General features: G+C 66.1%; 3 protein-coding genes across 4 annotated transcripts; 2 read left to right on the top strand and 1 right to left on the bottom strand.

The window, feature by feature from the left end:
• The first annotated feature begins 228 nt into the window (after nt 1–228).
• On the top strand, nt 229–3,802 carry CHMP1A (charged multivesicular body protein 1A). Its single transcript, XM_005531890.3, has 7 exons — nt 229–312; nt 485–504; nt 1,032–1,109; nt 1,388–1,534; nt 1,760–1,888; nt 1,979–2,166; nt 2,352–3,802. The coding sequence occupies exons 1-7, from the start codon at nt 306–308 to the stop codon at nt 2,371–2,373; spliced, it is 591 nt and encodes a 196-aa protein (XP_005531947.1). The 5' UTR covers nt 229–305; the 3' UTR covers nt 2,374–3,802.
• Nucleotides 3,803–4,713: 911 nt separating this feature from the next.
• DPEP1 (dipeptidase 1) lies at nt 4,714–9,714 on the bottom strand. Of its 2 annotated transcripts, XM_005531934.3 has the most exons (11): nt 9,160–9,714; nt 8,643–8,771; nt 7,339–7,471; nt 6,998–7,130; nt 6,773–6,923; nt 6,608–6,677; nt 5,813–5,989; nt 5,646–5,730; nt 5,496–5,571; nt 5,213–5,348; nt 4,714–4,990 (listed from the first exon to the last, which is right to left on the bottom strand). In XM_005531934.3, exons 2-11 carry the CDS (start codon nt 8,753–8,755, stop codon nt 4,820–4,822), a joined length of 1,245 nt encoding a protein of 414 aa, XP_005531991.1. In that variant the 5' UTR covers nt 8,756–8,771; nt 9,160–9,714; the 3' UTR covers nt 4,714–4,819. The 2 variants fall into 2 exon arrangements, with proteins under 2 accessions (XP_005531991.1, XP_087918247.1); XM_088062121.1 differs by lacking the exon at nt 9,160–9,714 and having other exon boundaries at nt 8,643–8,862.
• Nucleotides 9,715–9,894: 180 nt separating this feature from the next.
• SULT2B1 (sulfotransferase family 2B member 1) lies at nt 9,895–11,862 on the top strand. Its single transcript, XM_005531933.3, has 6 exons — nt 9,895–10,060; nt 10,445–10,653; nt 10,801–10,927; nt 10,999–11,093; nt 11,190–11,370; nt 11,448–11,862. The coding sequence occupies exons 1-6, from the start codon at nt 9,922–9,924 to the stop codon at nt 11,561–11,563; spliced, it is 867 nt and encodes a 288-aa protein (XP_005531990.1). The 5' UTR covers nt 9,895–9,921; the 3' UTR covers nt 11,564–11,862.
• The last annotated feature ends 980 nt before the right edge of the window (nt 11,863–12,842 follow it).

Consider the following 12,842-nt stretch of genomic DNA (forward strand, 5'->3'; position numbering starts at 1 on the left):
CGTTAAGCCTCTGGCAACCGTTGCTAGAGAGGAACCAATAGCGACCCTGTCCCGGCATAGCCCCGCCCCCATTGGATCCGCCTCCTCTCGGCCCCGCCCCCATTGGTTCCGCCTCCCCTCGGCCCCGCCCCCATTGGTTCCGCCTCCTCTCGGCCCCGCCCCTTCGCCCCGATACCCCAGGGTTCCCGCTGTCCACGTGACCTCCCCCGCCGCTTCGCTCTCGCGACACTCAGCGCGTGCAGCCCGGAAGTAGCGTCGGCGTCACCCGGAAGCGGCGGCGGAACCCGGAAGCAGCGGCGGGCAGGATGGACGGTACCGGGGGTTGGGTGGTACCGGCGCCTCCCGGTGGGGCTGGGGCGGGTGCTGAGGGGTGCGGGTGAGGGTCAGAGCCGGGACTGATGGCCGGGACGTGTGTCCCCGGGCGGGGTTCCCGGTCACCCGGTCCCGGTCGTGTCGCTGAGCCTGTGCTCTCCTTCCTTTCCAGACACGCTCTTCCAGCTGAAGGTGAGAGCAGCGGAGCCCCTTCCGCCTCCTTTGCGGCCCGTATCGCCGGTCCCGGGAGAGTCTCGGTGGCAGTTCCGCTGGCTCGGCCTCATCGGGGCTCCGGTGGCGGGACCGGGACGGGAGGAGGCCCCGGCCCGCGGGGGGGCCCGGAGCGCCGCGGGCAGAGGGGCGGGCAGCCGCGGCCAGTGAGCGGTGGGGTGGGACAGGAGGGCACTGGCACGGTGGCACAAAGGGAATGGTTTCCCAGTGCCAGAGGGCAGGGCTGGATGGGACATTGGGAAGGAATTCACCCTGGCAGGGTGGGCAGGCCCTGGCACAGGTGCCCAGAGCAGCTGGGGCTGTGCCATCCCTGGCAGTGTCCCGATGTTGGATGGGGCTTGGAGCCCCCTGGGCCAGTGGAAGGAGTCCCTGCCATGGCAGGGGGTGGCACTGGATGGGCTTTGAGGTCCCTTCCAGCCCGGAGCGTTCCCTGCCTGTGCCTGGTCCTGCCCCGCTGGATCCCACTGCTCTCCCGCTCCTTCCCGCAGTTCACAGCGAAGCAGCTGGAGAAACTCTCCAAGAAAGCTGAGAAGGACTCCAAGGCCGAGCAAGCCAAAGTCAAAAAGGTGTGTGGGGCTGATCCTGCCGGTGCTCAGCACTGTGGGGCCGCTGGAATTCCCTCCTCCCACCGAGCGGGACAGGGGCAGGTCCCCTCCCCTCCCTGCACCTGCCGGGGGCACGGGGCACAGCCAGCGACACGAGCGGGGCGTTATTCCTGCTCTGGGCCATTCCCAGGTTTGGGATCACACCAGAGCTGTTTCCTGCTGGGAGCCCATCCAGCAGGAGCAGCGGGGGCCGGTGTGAAGCCCTGGGGGCTCTCTGAGCGCGGGCTCTCCGTGGGCAGGCCCTGCAGCAGAAGAACGTGGAGTGTGCCCGGGTTTATGCCGAGAACGCCATCCGCAAGAAGAACGAGGGCCTCAACTGGCTGCGGATGGCGTCCCGGGTGGACGCCGTGGCCTCCAAGGTGCAGACAGCCGTCACCATGAAGGGGGTAAGAGCCTCCAGCAGGGCTTTGGGAGCTCCAGCCCCACCTGGAGCTTCCTCTCCCGCTGCCTCCAACCACCACAGGTTCCCCCGTCCCCCAGAATGACCCAACCGGGGCTCCTGGTGGTCTCAGGCCCCCTCAGACGGGTTCATCCTACCCAGATGGGGTCAGGACGGTGCTTGGATTTGTGTGCGACCCTCAGAGCATCCCTGAAGGAATCTCCCCCTGCAGGTGACAAAAAACATGGCGCAGGTGACCAAGGCTCTGGACAAGGCCCTGAGCTCCATGGACCTGCAGAAGGTGTCGGCAGTGATGGATAAATTCGAGCAGCAGGTGCAGAATTTGGATGTTCACACGTCGGTGAGTGCCGGGCACCCAGGAGAGAGAGGGTGGGGCGAGGGTGGGATGATGGGGGGTCAGGGCAGGATGACAGAGCCGTGTCTGTCCCAGGTCATGGAGGACTCCATGAGCTCGGCCACCACGCTGAGCACGCCGCAGGAGCAGGTGGACAGCCTGATCGTCCAGATCGCCGAGGAGAACGGGCTGGAGATCATGGACCAGCTCAACCAGCTGCCCGAGGGGGCCTCGGCCGTGGGGGAGAGCTCTGTCCGCTCCCAGGAGGACCAGCTGTCCCGGAGGTTGGTTCTCTCCCAGTTCCTGGATAGTTCCAGTGCTTCCCCAGGATCCCTCACTGGTGTGATGGGAAAGAGCTGGCCCTTCCTGGGGGCTCAGGAGTTCCCTGGACACGCTGGCTGCAGCTGCTCCTGAGCCGAGCTGTTCCTGCCGCCCTGACCTCGCTGCCCTCTCCTGCTGTGCCCTCCAGGTTGGCTGCCCTGCGGAACTGAGCTCTCCCGTGGACGGCAGCGGTGGAGCCCCTCCCGCAGCCCCGGCCCTGCCGCCCCCGCAGCACGTCCCCAGCCCCCCCTGCCTCGGGACTCCTCGGGGGTGGCAGCTCCTCCCTGAGCCGGCAGCAGTCCCGGCCCGGCCGAGGAACGCTGTGCTGGATTGTGGGGGGCTCAGTCTGGGGGTGCTGCTGGTGGTGCCCGGCAGAGCCCCAGATCCCGCTGCTGATGGAACACTAAGGGGATTTTCCTGGGCTCTGGATGCTGCTCCCCAACTCCTCTGTTGTTCCCTGTCCCTGCCCAGAGCTGAGCTGTGGGCCGAGTTCCTCGGGAGCTGTTTGGGAGGAGCAGGAGAAGCCGCGGGGTTCCCAGGCTGCGGCAGAGCTGCGGGAAGGGCTCTGTGCCCGGCTGTGCATCTGGGGAGGTCGGTGCCTTGCAGGAAGGGGCGGTGGCAGCGGGGTGTCCCCTCCCTCGCTGTCACTGTCCCTGTGCCCTTTGCTGCTCCGTGTCCCGCCGGGCCGACACCCCCAGCCCCGTACCACGAAGTGCCCTTTGGAACGCCCCCCGCCCAGCCCTGTGCGTGTCCATCCACACATTCCCCAAGCACTGCCAGCTGGAAATGGTTATCCCGGCGCTGACCGCCAGTTTGGACCAGTGAGGACCTGTGTCCAGCACTGGCAGCGGATTGCAGCAGCTGCGGTGGCTGCAGCCACGTCCCCAAATGTCCCCATGCTGGGTGGGTGTGACAGGGAACGCAAAGCCATCCCGGGAGCAGCTCTGTCTCCATCCCTGCGCCTCGTCCCTGGGTACCCTCTGCCCCCTCGCTGCTGGCACCGGGCTGGGGGCGAGGGCTGCGCTCCGTGTCCCCTCCCGCTGCTCGTCCCTGTCCCTTGTCACCTTCCCTCGGGGCTGGAGCTGTTCGTGCCCCTCCCGCGCGATCCCCGGCACCGCGGGGCTGCTGGATTGCTGGAAGCTCTCCGGGAAGGAAGCGCCGTTTCCTTTGGGTCTCCCAGGAGGAACTTTCACCTCTGGGGGAATGTCACGGGGGCCGCCTCCCCTGCACAAACGCTTCCCGCTGCGTTGATTATTTTTCCTGAGTTCAGTGGCCTTGGAGCGTGTGGCTGGTGACACAGAGCCTTCCTTACCGCCGAGGAGGAGGAGGTGGCTTTGGGCTACAGCAGAGCATTGGATCTTGTGCCACCTCCTGATGGGCCGGGCGGGAAGCCGGGGGACCCTGGGGATTTGTGCCTGGGTCCCTGCATGGTGTCCCCGTGGCGCTGGGGGCTCCAGCCCTGCCCCCTGTCCCTCTCCCCGGGCTGTCTCTGGGTGGTTTCATTTGGGTTGGGGTTTTTTTTTAAGCTTTTTTTTGCCTTCTTTTTCCCCGATCGGTGTCCGTGCCCTTCTGTGTGTTTAAATAAACAATCTCTGAACACCCCGGTGTGTGTTGGGGCTGTGGATGCAGACGGGGGTCCCCAGTGTCTCATGGTGTCCCCGCCCTGTGACAGGACCTGGTGCCAGGGGGCTGCCCTGGAGCTGAGGAGGAGGAAGGGAGTGCTCTTGTTCCCAGCGCCCCTGCGGATCCAGGAGCCGGGAAGTGGCTCGGGGTAGCCACTCTAGGGATTCTGGAGGGCGAATCCTTCTCCCTTCCGCCACTGTCACCATTCCTGCGGGGACCTGTCCCTTTCACACGGCCGAACCGGGGGGACCAGAGCGAGCAGGAGCTCGGAGCAGCTGGAACCCAGCTCCCTGCACCGTCCCCCAGCCCTCGTGGGGACAAGCTGGACCCCTGAGGGGAGACCCTGGGCTTGTCACCGCACCCATCCCGCCATCAGCACCTGCCCACAGCAGCTTCACTGCCAGGGACGGGGGAGCAGCCTTCCCTTCCGCCGTCCCTCGCCGTACCTGTCCCTCGCCTGTCCCCACACCCTTCCCCGTGCCCGGCTGGCAGCCGGCCGCTGTTCCTCAGCCAACTCCCGAATGCCACAGGAAGATGGCTCTCCTTCTCCTGCCTGTTCTCCCGCCCCCTCTCCGAACACAGGCTGTTCCTGAATGCGAGAGGAAATTGCTAAGGAGATAATTAAGTAGCCAATTAATTAACTAATGATTAATGGGAGCATCCTGCGGAGGCAGCGCTGCAGCCGCCCTGGCCAGGTGTTGCCGGGATGTGTCACTCCCGGTGCGGTTACAGCTTCCCGGTGTGCCGGGGTGGGCTCCGCCGGGCCCCTGCCGCTCTGCCCCGCCGGGGACACCGGGGGGACCGGGGACACGGGGGGCACCCGACATCTGCAGCCAGGAGCCGGCTCTGGTCCCGCAGAGCCCCACACGGACACTCACTGCCGGCACTGCTCGAGCCACGGTTTTATTTTGCCGGCAGATCCGGCAGGAAGGGGCGCGGGGGTCGTGCCCCGCCCGGCAGCGCCGGGCACGGTGCCACGGTGGCAGCCGGGTGCTAGGAGAGCACGGAGAGGAGCAGCGCCAGCGCCAGTGCCAGGGCTGCCGGCGGGCGCAGGGAAGCGCCGGCATCCTTGGGGTAGCCGTAGCTGGTTCTGCACGGCCCCTCCAGCTCCTCGAAGGCGATGGGGGTCTCTTGGGCAGCTGTGTCCTGCAGGCTCCTCTTCACCTGCCGTGGGGACAGGGCGGGTTCCCGCTGTGAGGGGCAGTGCCCGTCTGCACAGAGCCCCTGCCACTCCACATTCCCTGTGCCACCCCAGTGCCCCATGTGTCCCAGTGAATTCCTGAGTGCCCCATGCCCTGATGTTCCAGCTGTGTCTGCTGCCCCAAGTGCCACGTGTCCCCCTGTCCTGTACATCCCTGTGCCCCATGCTTCCCATGCCCCACTCACCTCCTCCACTTTGCTGAAGACCCTGAGCAGGTTCTCAGCCAGGGCCCCCTTCACCTCCTGCTCCGTCCAGCCCCTCTTCAGCAGCTCGGCCACCAGCGCCGGGTACTTGGAGACGTCCTCCAGGCCAGTGGGGACCCTGTGCCACCCCACAGCTCACAGCTGGGCCACTCCCAGCACCCCCAGCTGCCCACGCAGAGTGCAGAGGGGACGCCCCCACCCCTCAGGAAGTCCCCATGGTGGGGACACGCCACCCCATCCCATCCCACACCATCACCCCCTTTACCCTGTGACCCCGTCGTAGTCCCCACCGAAGCCGACAGCCTGGGCACCGGCCACCTTCTTCACATGGTCCATGTGGTCTGTGGGGGGTGACCGGGATCAGCAGGGCAGGGGGGGTCACTGCCACCCCCCACCCACCCGGGCACCCCCTCACCTGCAACGTCGGACAGCTGGGCCTTGTCACTGCAGGTCACGTAGGCGTTGTAGAAGTTGACCATCACCAAGCTTCCCGTGGAGGCCTGGGGGAACAGCCCTGAGCCCCCAGCCCCCCCCGAACCCCCAAGAGTCCCTGTCTCACCCTGGCCATGCCCCCACGCTCACCACCAGCTCCAGCACCTCGTCGGGCACATTGCGGCGGTGCTGGCAGATGCTGTAGGCAGATGAGTGGCTGAAGATGACGGGGGCTTTGGAGATTTTCAGCACCACCTTCATCGTGTCCACTGAGACGTGGGCCAGGTCCACAATCATGCCCAGGCGGTTCATCTCCTCCACCACCGTCTACAGGGACAGGGATGGGGTTGGGGGGCTGAGGGATGCATGGGAAAGGTCCCCTGTGGGGATGCTTGGGTGGCTTTTGGCTTATGGGATGGAGGGATGGATAGATGATGGATGGATGGATGGATGGATGATGGATGATGGATGTATGATGGATGGATGGATGATGGATGGATGAATGATGGATGGATGATGGATGGATGATGGATGGATGATGGATGGATGGATGATGGATGGATGGATGATGGATGGATGGATGGATGGATGATGGATGGATGGATGGATGGATGATGGATGGATGGATGGATGGATGATGGATGGATGGATGATGGATGGATGGATGGATGATGGATGGATGGATGATGGATGGATGGATGATGGATGGATGGATGATGGATGATGGATGGATGGATGGATGGATGGATGATGGATGGATGGATGGATGATGGATGGATGGATGGATGATGGATGGATGGATGGATGATGGATGGATGGATGATGGATGATGGATGGATGATGGATGGATGGATGATGGAACACTGCACCCAGGCTGGTGGGTGCCAGTACCACATTCCTCCAATGCCACTGCTCCCAGACACCACTGCTGATGCTATTCCTCACCTTCCCAAAGGGTGAGAGGCCATGGTGCACAGGGTTTTCATCCTTGGTGTCCACCAGCCAGTTGTCAGCCCTGCAGAGCAGGGAGAGCATCAGAGTGGCCACACCTCTGACCACGTCCCCCCACGCCAGCGCTGCCACCTTCTGTGTCCCCCCTGGGGGTCCTACCAGGGGGTGTTGCAGCTGTGGGTGAGGGTCATGTAGCGGGCACCCAGGCGGTAGAGGGTGCGCAGGACGCCCAGGCTGCTGTCGATGGAGTGGCCGCCCTCCACCCCGATGAGGCTGGCCACCTTCCTGCTCCGGAACGCCTCCCGGATGCCTGCGGGAGGGCGGGGGCATCAGCTGGGCTGGGCACGCCCGTCAGCACCCCTGCGCTGCCTTGTCCCCGCTCACCATTGCTGTCGGTGACGCAGGCGAAGGTCTCAGGGTACAGGTCACACATGCGCTGCACCACGTCCATCTGCTCCAGCGTGCGCTTCACCGCGTCCTTGTTCTGCGTCTCGCAGGGCACGTACACCGACCAGAACTGCCACGGGCACCGCCTCAGCACGGGCACTGCCCACCACACTGCCCACCCCAGTGCTCACCCTGCTGCCCTCCCTAGTGTCCCTGCCCACCCAGTGCCCCCCACCCTCCCTGGTACCCTCCCTGGTGCCCCTGCCCACCCCTATGCTCCCTGCCCTCCCCAGAGCCCTCCCCAGAGCCCACCCCAGTGCCCGTCCCGGTGCTCCCACCTGCCCGCCCACGTGCCCCTGGCGCAGTTTGGGGATGTTGGTGTGGGTGCCGTTCAGCAGTGTCAGGTTGGCTGCTGGCAGCCTCAGCTGGTTGTTGAACTTCTGGAGGAGCTGCCAGGGCAGGTCATTGTGCCTGGGCAGGGACAGGATGGGCACTGAGGAGTGGCCTGACCCTCTGCCCACCTGCCCTCAAGCTGCCCACACACAGTCCCCTTATCAGTCATTCCATCCATCCATCCATCCATCCATCCATCCATCCATCCATCCATCCATCCATCCATCCATCTATCATCCATCCATCATCCATCCATCATCCATCCATCATCCATCCATCATCCATCCATCCATCATCCATCCATCCATCCATCATCCATCCATCCATCCATCCATCTATCATCCATCCATCATCCATCCATCATCCATCCATCCATCCATCCATCCATCCATCCATCCATCATCCATCCATCCATCCATCCATCATCCATCCATCCATCCATCCATCCATCATCCATCCATCCATCCATCTCTCAGTCCATCTGCCCACCCACCTGTCCCCTCAGCCAGAAGCCCCCCAAGCAGTTCTAGCCAGGAATTGGAGACAGTCCCTTGTGGGATCCCCAGAGGGACCCTCCTGTGGACTTTCCAACTCATCATCATCCCTCACACCCAGGGGAGCCAGCCCAACATCCCTTTGACAAGGATGTCACCGCAGGGACATCCTGGCACGCAGGTCCCACACCCAGCGGTGCCACTGGGGAAGTGGTAAGGTCAGGCTAGGGCGCCACTTCCTGCTCCTGTCACATCCCCCTTCTCCCCCTGGCCTGCCCCCTGTTCCAGAGGCACAGCACTGACCCACAAGGGAATGCTGCAGGGGACTGGAGCCTCCTGAGGGTCCCGAGAAGGGAGCAGGGACATCGCTCAGGACTGAGCAGGAACTTCCCCCAGGGCAGCCTAACCCCGGCTTCCCGGTACCCTGCCCACTCCTGCTGGGCTGCGGTGCAGGGGATCCCCTTGGCTGCACGGGCAGTCCCACGGGAGCCCTGGGAAAGCTGTCCCCTGTCCCCACACAGCTCTGGGGTGCCTGGCATGGAGATCCCCTGGGAAAGCTGTCCCCTGTCCCCACACAGCTCTGGGGTGCCTGGCATGGAGATCCCCTGGGAAAGCTGTCCCCTGTCCCCACACAGCTCTGGGGTGCCCGGCCCGGGGATCCCCCACCGGGCTGTCCCAGTAGGGTTTCCCAGCTGGGGTTTTCCCACAGGCACGGAGCAGCTGGGCACGCTGAGGGCCAGGTGACCTTTGCTCACCCGTCGATGACCGGCGTGGTGGTCATGATGCGCTTGGCCTCCTCCAGGTGCTGCTGTCCAGTGCTGGGCAGTGCCAGCGCCAGCACCAGAACCCACACGCTCCCTCCTGGCATCTTCTCCTGCTGGGTGCTGCTGGGGACAAAGAGGGGACCTGCCACCACCGTGTGAGCACATGCACTGGGATGGCTGCCCCGCGCTCCTCCGTCCCCTCCCGCCGTCAATGAATAACCAGGAGCGCTGCGTTACCCCTCCCTGGGTGCCCTGTGCCCGCCTGACAGTGCCAGGGCTCCACGGCCTCCCCGCGCCAGCCCTGGTGGCTGTGCCGTGCCAAGGCCTCTCCTCCCAGCCGCGGTGACTCTCCCAATCCTTCTAATGAAGCCCAGATTATTTTTGGTTGGGAAAGTGCCAGTCCCATCCCCGCCTTATCCTCCCCGGCACTGGCATCCATCGGCACCCCCAGCTCGGCACTGGCATCCCCAGCATCCCCGGCACCCCCAGCAGCCCTGGCCCCGCTCACCCCGGCCCCGGGACACTTGGGCAGTCGCTGCCTGCGCCGGCTGTGAATTAAGTTTTCCGGCTTGCGTGCGGTGACGGGGCTGGGATGGGCTCCAGCCCCCCCAGAGCCACCCCCGCCATGGCGCCGGAGCAGCCACATGCCCGGGGAAAGCAGCCGGGGTGGCACGGCCGTGGCGCGGGGCTGCTGCTGCTGCTCCCCCGTGTGTGCTTGGATCCCCCGCACTCCGGTCCCGCTGCGGCGTCCCGAGGGGAAACTGAGGCACCACCATCGTGCGGATGCTGCGCATCCCTGCTGGCTCCAGCTGCGATGTTTCCCTGCAAGAGGCCTTGGTGGGGCTTCTGGGAATGGCACGGAGCCACGTGGAGATGGCCGGTCCAACGGGACACCTCATCCTGGGGTGTGCTGGGATGGGAACCCCTTCCTCCGGTGCCAGCCACGGGGAGCTCGGGGTGGGGACGGTGCGGGCTTCGCATCCCTCGGCCTTCCTGGCCCCCTTCCCGAGGTGCCGCGGCCCCCACGTTTGTCCCGGCTGCGGTGGTGGGTCTGGGAAGGGAGGACTCGCATCCCACCCATCCCCTCCCATCCCATCCCGGGTGTCTCCAGCCCCTGCCAGCAGCGCTCTCCCGGCGATGGCCCCAGCGCGGCCGGATTCCCGGCTCCCGGGGAGGAATGTGCCGGGGGGTTCCGGACCCCGCCCGCCGGGGCCGCTTCCTCTTTCGGCGCTATTTAAGCGGCTCCCGGCGGGTCCCGGCCGGCCGGGCCATGGAGCGCATGGAGGTGACCGAGACCTTTGCGGGCATCGCCCTGCCCGGCCACCTCCACACCCAGGAGTCCCTCGGCTTCGCCGCCGCCTTCACCTTCCGCCCCACCGACGTGCTCATCGCCACCTACCCCAAATCGGGTGAGGGGATGGGGGGACACGGGGACAACGAGGGGACGCGGCGGGACAGGGCTGGGACCCCGGCCTGGAGCGGGGCGGCTCTTCCAGAGCTGCCGGCGGGGCTGGGAGGTGGCCGGGCTTGGAGACACCCGCACCTGGTCCCCGCGGCCACTCAGGGCAGGTCCTGTCCCTGAGCTCCTGTCCTGCTGCCGGACTGTCCCCAGCCCTGCGCGGGTGTCCCTGGGGGCTCGGGGAGGGGGGACACGGCCCCGCCAGCCCAGCCGCTGCTGCAGGAGCGGGGATGGGACGGGACAGGCTGAGCCGTGCCTTGCGGTGCCAATCCGTGCTGCCCGTGCCAGTGCGGTGCCATTCCATGGTGCCACACCCTGACATCCCCCTCTGCAGGCACCACCTGGATGCAGGAGATCCTGACGCTGCTCTTCAGCCTTGGAGATGCCCGCCCAGCCAAGACCATTCCCAACTGGGAGCGGGCGCCCTGGCTGGAGCAGATCTACTGCCGGGAGGCTCTGAGGGACACCGGGACCCGCCGGCTCCTCACCACCCACCTGCCCGCCCACGTCCTGGCCCCCGCCCTGCAGCGCAGCAAGGCCAAGGTGCGAGGGGTCCCCGGCGGTCTGGGGGTTCCCTGCAGGGACATCCCACACCCACCGGGCTTCCCACAGCCGGGGAAACGCTGGGGGCTTTCTGAGCGGGGCAGAGAGGAATCCCCCAGCTGTAGGGGTGACACTGTGTCCCCCCAGGTGATCTACGTGGCCAGGAACCCCAAAGACGTCGCTGTCTCCTTCTACCACTTCCACCACCTGGCCAAGTTCCTGCCCGACCCCAGCTCCTTCGATGCCTTCCTGAAGCAGTTCCTCGAGGGCACAGGTAGGGATCGGGGGAGTCTGTGGGGGGGAACTCAGCCTCAGGGCCCCCCGTTACCCCCCGCCTCCCCCCAGTGCACTACGGCTCCTGGTTTGACCACGTCAAGGGCTGGCTGGGCCAGCGGCACCTCCTGGACATCCTGTACGTCACCTACGAGGAGCTGCACCAGGTGAGCCCCGCTGGGTCCCCATCCCTGTCCCCGCTGGGTCCCCGTCCCTGTCCCCGTCCCCGCTGGTGCCCGGCGCTGACCGTGCTCCTGGCCCAGGACTTGCGTGGCACGGCGCAGCGCCTCAGCGGCTTCCTGGGCTGCCCGCTGGCACCGGCCACGCTGGCAGCCCTGCAGCAGCACTGCAGCTTCTCCGCCATGCGGGACAACGCCATGGCCAACTACTCCCTCATCCCCGCCGAGATCATGGACCACAGCCAGGGCCGCTTCATGCGCAAAGGTGAGGGGGAATCGGGCTGGGGGACGCGGGGGGCGCGGCTGCAGGGACCCTCACGCCCTGTCCCCTCTGTCCCACAGGGGTGGTGGGGGACTGGCGCAGCCACTTCTCCCCCGAGCAAAACGCCCTCTTCAACCGGCGCTACCAGGAGGAGATGGGGGACGTGGAGCTGCCCTCGCAGTGGCCCATGGCCTGAAGGACCCGGGCTCTGGGGGGACGCTGAGCCCTCACCTGCTGAGAACCTCATGGAGACCCTGCAGGGACCCCCTCAGGCACCCCATAAAACACCCCCTGTGTCACCCCGGCACCAGGGGGTCCCACGGGGCTGGGGGTCTGGTGTGGGGCGCCGGCACCATCCCACCTCCCTGGGGACAGGGAGCTTTTCCGGCCATGCATTGTGGCCATCCCCGTGGCCTCGCTCCCCCCGGCCAGGGCCGTGACCCCCCCTTTCCGCCCATCCCGCCCTGTGGAAATAAATATTTATTGCTGTTCCCAGGCAGGCAGCTGTTCCCATGGGTGTGAGGCGGGAAGCAGCGCAGGCAGCTGGAAGAGCTGCTGTTATCAGGAACACATTGGGGTGGGGACACACGCCGGGGACCTTATTATCAGCGGCTGGGGGCAATGACCGGGGGTGGCAGCACGGCCTGGGGTCACAGCAGGGAGACAGCAGAGCTCCTGGCACGGAGCTGGCTCCTTCGGCGGGGCCCAGAGCCCTCCACCCCTGGAGTTTCCCTCCCAGCAGATCCCCTTCCAGTGCCCCCTGCCTCGACTACCCTGGTTGGATGCTCCCCTCTCCCCACCTGGGGTGTTTGCTCCACACCCCCAGCACCCTGGGGTGTCCCAGGCAGGCAGCCCCCCGAGCCCCCCGGCACACAGAGGCTCAGTCAATAAATAACTGCCTTCCTTACCCTGCCCTGCAGGGTGAACAGGGTCGGGGCTTGGCCCTGGCACCAGCAGGACCCCTGGCTAGGGCTGGGGCTGGCTGAGGGGGGAGGTGGTGACACTCTCCTTGAGGAGGCACAGTGGGACAGTGGCACCGGTGTCCTGCCCCTCCTGCCCCCTCTGCTAGCCTTGTCAGCCCTGCCACCTCTGCCAGCCCCTCCTGCGGGTGGGGCAGCCCAGCGAGGTGTCTCTGGGCACTCCCAGCCCCGTGGGGTCCCTCTGCACCCACCCTGGGGCACCCATCCGTCCCCAGGACTGGGGTGCCAGGGCAGCTCCTGCCCGCACCAGGAGCGGCCCCTGCTGCAGCCTCGCAGGCGCCAGGTTTGGGTTTCCACGGCAACATCCATGATCCCGCCTGAAGGGAGATGAATCAAGAACTATAAATAGGTGCTGAAGGGGGTGCAGGTACTGCGCCCCGCCCGGGCCTTGTGCTGCCCGCGGTGCCCGAGGGCCAGCAGAGCCAGCCCGGTGAGTGACACCCATGTGGGGACAGCCTGGCACCTGTACCTGTGCCAGGGACACGGCAGATTCCT

Source organism: Pseudopodoces humilis, chromosome 14 (assembly GCF_049639895.1).
Source record: "Pseudopodoces humilis isolate 2021_Gansu_Grassland_sample_001 chromosome 14, ASM4963989v1, whole genome shotgun sequence".
Classification (NCBI taxonomy): domain Eukaryota; kingdom Metazoa; phylum Chordata; class Aves; order Passeriformes; family Paridae; genus Pseudopodoces; species Pseudopodoces humilis.